This window comes from Gouania willdenowi, chromosome 16, assembly GCF_900634775.1.
Source record: "Gouania willdenowi chromosome 16, fGouWil2.1, whole genome shotgun sequence".
NCBI lineage: Eukaryota > Metazoa > Chordata > Actinopteri > Blenniiformes > Gobiesocidae > Gouania > Gouania willdenowi.
In genome coordinates this window covers 904,828-908,084 of record NC_041059.1, presented here as the reverse complement: position 1 = coordinate 908,084, position 3,257 = coordinate 904,828, and the positions used below count along the sequence as shown (strand labels likewise).

The 3,257-nt window shown below is 41.0% G+C and overlaps 1 protein-coding gene across 1 annotated transcript; it reads left to right on the top strand.

The window, feature by feature from the left end:
• Positions 1-2,030: 2,030 nt before the first annotated feature.
• Positions 2,031-3,147, top strand: glrx3 (glutaredoxin 3). Its single transcript, XM_028470964.1, has one exon. The coding sequence runs from the start codon at positions 2,079-2,081 to the stop codon at positions 3,060-3,062; it is 984 nt and encodes a 327-aa protein (XP_028326765.1). The 5' UTR covers positions 2,031-2,078; the 3' UTR covers positions 3,063-3,147.
• Positions 3,148-3,257: the final 110 nt, after the last annotated feature.

The following is a 3,257-nucleotide window of genomic DNA, read 5'->3' as shown; positions in this document are numbered from 1 at the left end:
CTTAACTCGACATCCTTTATTTATTTATTTATTTATTTATTTATTTATTTATTTATTTATTTATTTATTTATTTAATGCAAACCGACCTCACGCCGTTTGTTAAATATTTTAATAGTGCACATCACATTAAACTAAACATAATAAAAGGTTTTTTATTAATTTATATACTGCCACTCTAAATTTAATTGATGAAATTTCGTAAATATGAAATAGTATACCATTAATATCATGTACATGTCATATACATTCATGTGTATGTATATGTGTGTACGTATGTATATATGTTTGATGTGAATGAATAAACTGTATATATAAAACTTGTGTAGAATATGCATTGAATGTACATAACTTATTAGGTCAATACAAGGACTAGAATCTGATGGGGAGGTGGATGTTGATGTTATGTAAATCTAAGCAGGCCTATGAATGCTTATTTTCAATTTGTTAAATTTATATATATATATATATATATATATATATATATATACATTTGCTCAAAGTGGAAGTAGGAGCAGGACTTTTAGGCAGGCCAAGGATAAGCTTCCTTTCAAACATGCTGGGGCTCTTTTAAGTGAGCAATGATTGCTTTATATTGTTTTAAGTTTGAGATAAATAAATAAATCAAATCAAATCGCAAAAAAATATGGGACTGTTGTGTGGTGTTTTTTATTGTTATTTTAAAAAAAAAAAAAAAAAACGGATTAAAAAGTTCACAATTCTATGGAAGCCCGTTTCCGCCACAAAAAAAAAAATAAAAATCACCAAGGAAAGTCATAATTATGAGCTAGAAAGTCATAATTATGAGTGAGTAAAGTCATAATTATGAGATTTTTGGTACATCCATCTGTACCCATGACACTGACCAGAAATCTCCATTTGTTGTTCAATAAACCATGCTCTACTTCAGCCACATCAGTTTTATCCTTTTGACGCCAGAGCCTCTTTTTGCTTAGTATCTTTTCAAGGGTGTGTTTATTCAGCATATTTTTATGTGAATTTGCAAGCAAAGTATTTCATCATTTGTAAAGCCCCGTCTAAAGTAGTCTTCGATAGTCTTATCAGCCATCTCTCAGTGTCAGCTCAACACATGAACAAGCTGCTGTAAATGTGTTTAAGCATCTCATAATTATGACTTTCTTTCTCATAATTATGACTTTCCTTGGTGATTTTTTTTTTTTTTAGTGGCGGAAACGGGCTTACATACAATTCTCAACATTGACATCTAAAAACCAAACAGAAAATAAAATAAAAACGCATTAGGAGCGTTAGCGCCGCCTGCTGCAGTTGAGGGAGAACCACTGGATTAATACTAGATTTATTTTTTATTTTTTAAATCAAACTTTATTAATCATTTTACTTTTCTCAAACTGTTTATTTACAGTGGGACCACACTATATTTTTGTATACATCAACCAATGTATTTCTTATAAATAGTTAGAATAACATCAGTATCCCTTAGAGCAGGTGTTCTCAATCTTAGGGTCAGGACCCAATTTGGGGTCATGAGACACTGGGATGGAGTAGCAAGATGTTGCAAGATAATTTCCTTTTTCTGCAACTACACCAAACTTGCCATATTTTAACCTATTTTCATCACTTTTTCTTGCTCCTTTTAATGCATTTTAGCTACATTACTCCCATCTCTGCCCTTTCTTTCTTTCATTCTCTTTCTGTTTGCTATTTGAAATTAGGTGTTGCTACTTTTTTCTGCCACTTTTAAGCCAATATTGGCACTTTGAATCCTTATTATTCTATTTATTTTGGCATGCTCAACATACATATCTGACTGTTATCTCTGCTCACTATTAAAATAAATTACTGAATGCATTTAGTAATTTATTTTACTAAATACATACTTGTGTTTTACTGAATGAATACTATTAATTTTATAAATTAATTACTTAACGCATTTAGTAATTTATTTTAATAGTGATCAAAGAAAACAGTCAGTAGTTGTAATGTTATTCTGTCACTCCACTCCCGTCCTGTAGGTGGCAGCAGTGAACCCAAGGTTTGAAGAAACCAGTAAACCAGAGGGAAGCGGAAGCCGGAAGTTGTTGTTGTGGGTGAAACAAACATGGCGAACCTTGTGGATGTAACGTCTGAGCAGCAGTTCGCTGACTGTGTGTCCGGTGCCGGTAACCGACTGGTGGTGGTCCATTTTCACGCCTCGTGGGCTCCTCAGTGCGGGCAGATGAATGACGTCATGGCGGAGCTGGCCAAGGAGCATGTGCACACCTCCTTCCTGAAGGTGGAGGCTGAGGCGGTTCCGGAGGTGTCGGAGCGCTACGAGGTGTCTTCCGTGCCCACCTTCCTCTTATTCCGGGCCGGGCAGCAGCTGGAGCGGCTGGACGGGGCCCACGCTGCGGAGCTGACCCGGAAGGTGCAGCGGTTGGCGGGCAGCGGGGGGTCCGGGGGTGGGTCCAGCGAGGGTCCGGGTGGGTCAGACCTGGACCAGCGCCTGAAGAAGCTGATCAACGCGGCCCCCTGCATGCTGTTCATGAAGGGGGCCCCCCAGGAGCCCCGCTGCGGCTTCAGCAGGCAGATCGTGGCTCTATTGAAAGAACACAACATCCAGTTCAGCAGCTTCGACATCCTGTCCGACGACGAGGTCCGTCAGGGTCTGAAGACCTTCTCCAACTGGCCCACCTACCCCCAGCTGTACGTCAACGGGGAGCTGATTGGAGGCCTGGACATCGTTAAGGAGCTGGCCGAGTCCGGAGAGCTGGAGAATACCTGCCCCAAGGCCCAGACCCTGGACCACCGCTTGAAGACCATCATCAACCGCAGCCCTGTGATGCTGTTCATGAAAGGCAACAAGGAGACAGCGAGGTGCGGCTTCAGCAGGCAGATCTTGGAGGTCCTCAATGCCACCCAGGTGGACTACGACACCTTCGACATCCTGGAGGACGAGGAGGTCCGACAGGGTCTGAAGACCTTCTCCAACTGGCCCACGTACCCCCAGCTCTACGTCAAGGGGGAGCTGATAGGGGGTCTGGACATAGTGAAGGAGCTGAAGGAGAGCGGGGAGCTGGTGTCGGTGCTCAGAGGAGAGTCCTAGGTGGTTCTGGTGGTTCTGGTGGTCCTGGGACTAAATGACAGGGTTATTCATGTGTTTATTCACATTAAAGCAAACACAATTCTTACTGCTGGTCTTCAGACTTTATTATTAGCTCATCAGGAAATATTCATTTATGTTAAAATAACCTGAGCAACAGAAGCCCGTTGTTTACTAGGGCTGGTCGATATGGACCAA

Bases quoted from the DNA above. Each gene is read 5' to 3' on its own strand.
- glrx3 (XM_028470964.1), top strand. From the start codon at position 2,079: ATGGCGAACCTTGTGGATGTAACGTCTGAGCAGCAGTTCGCTGACTGT.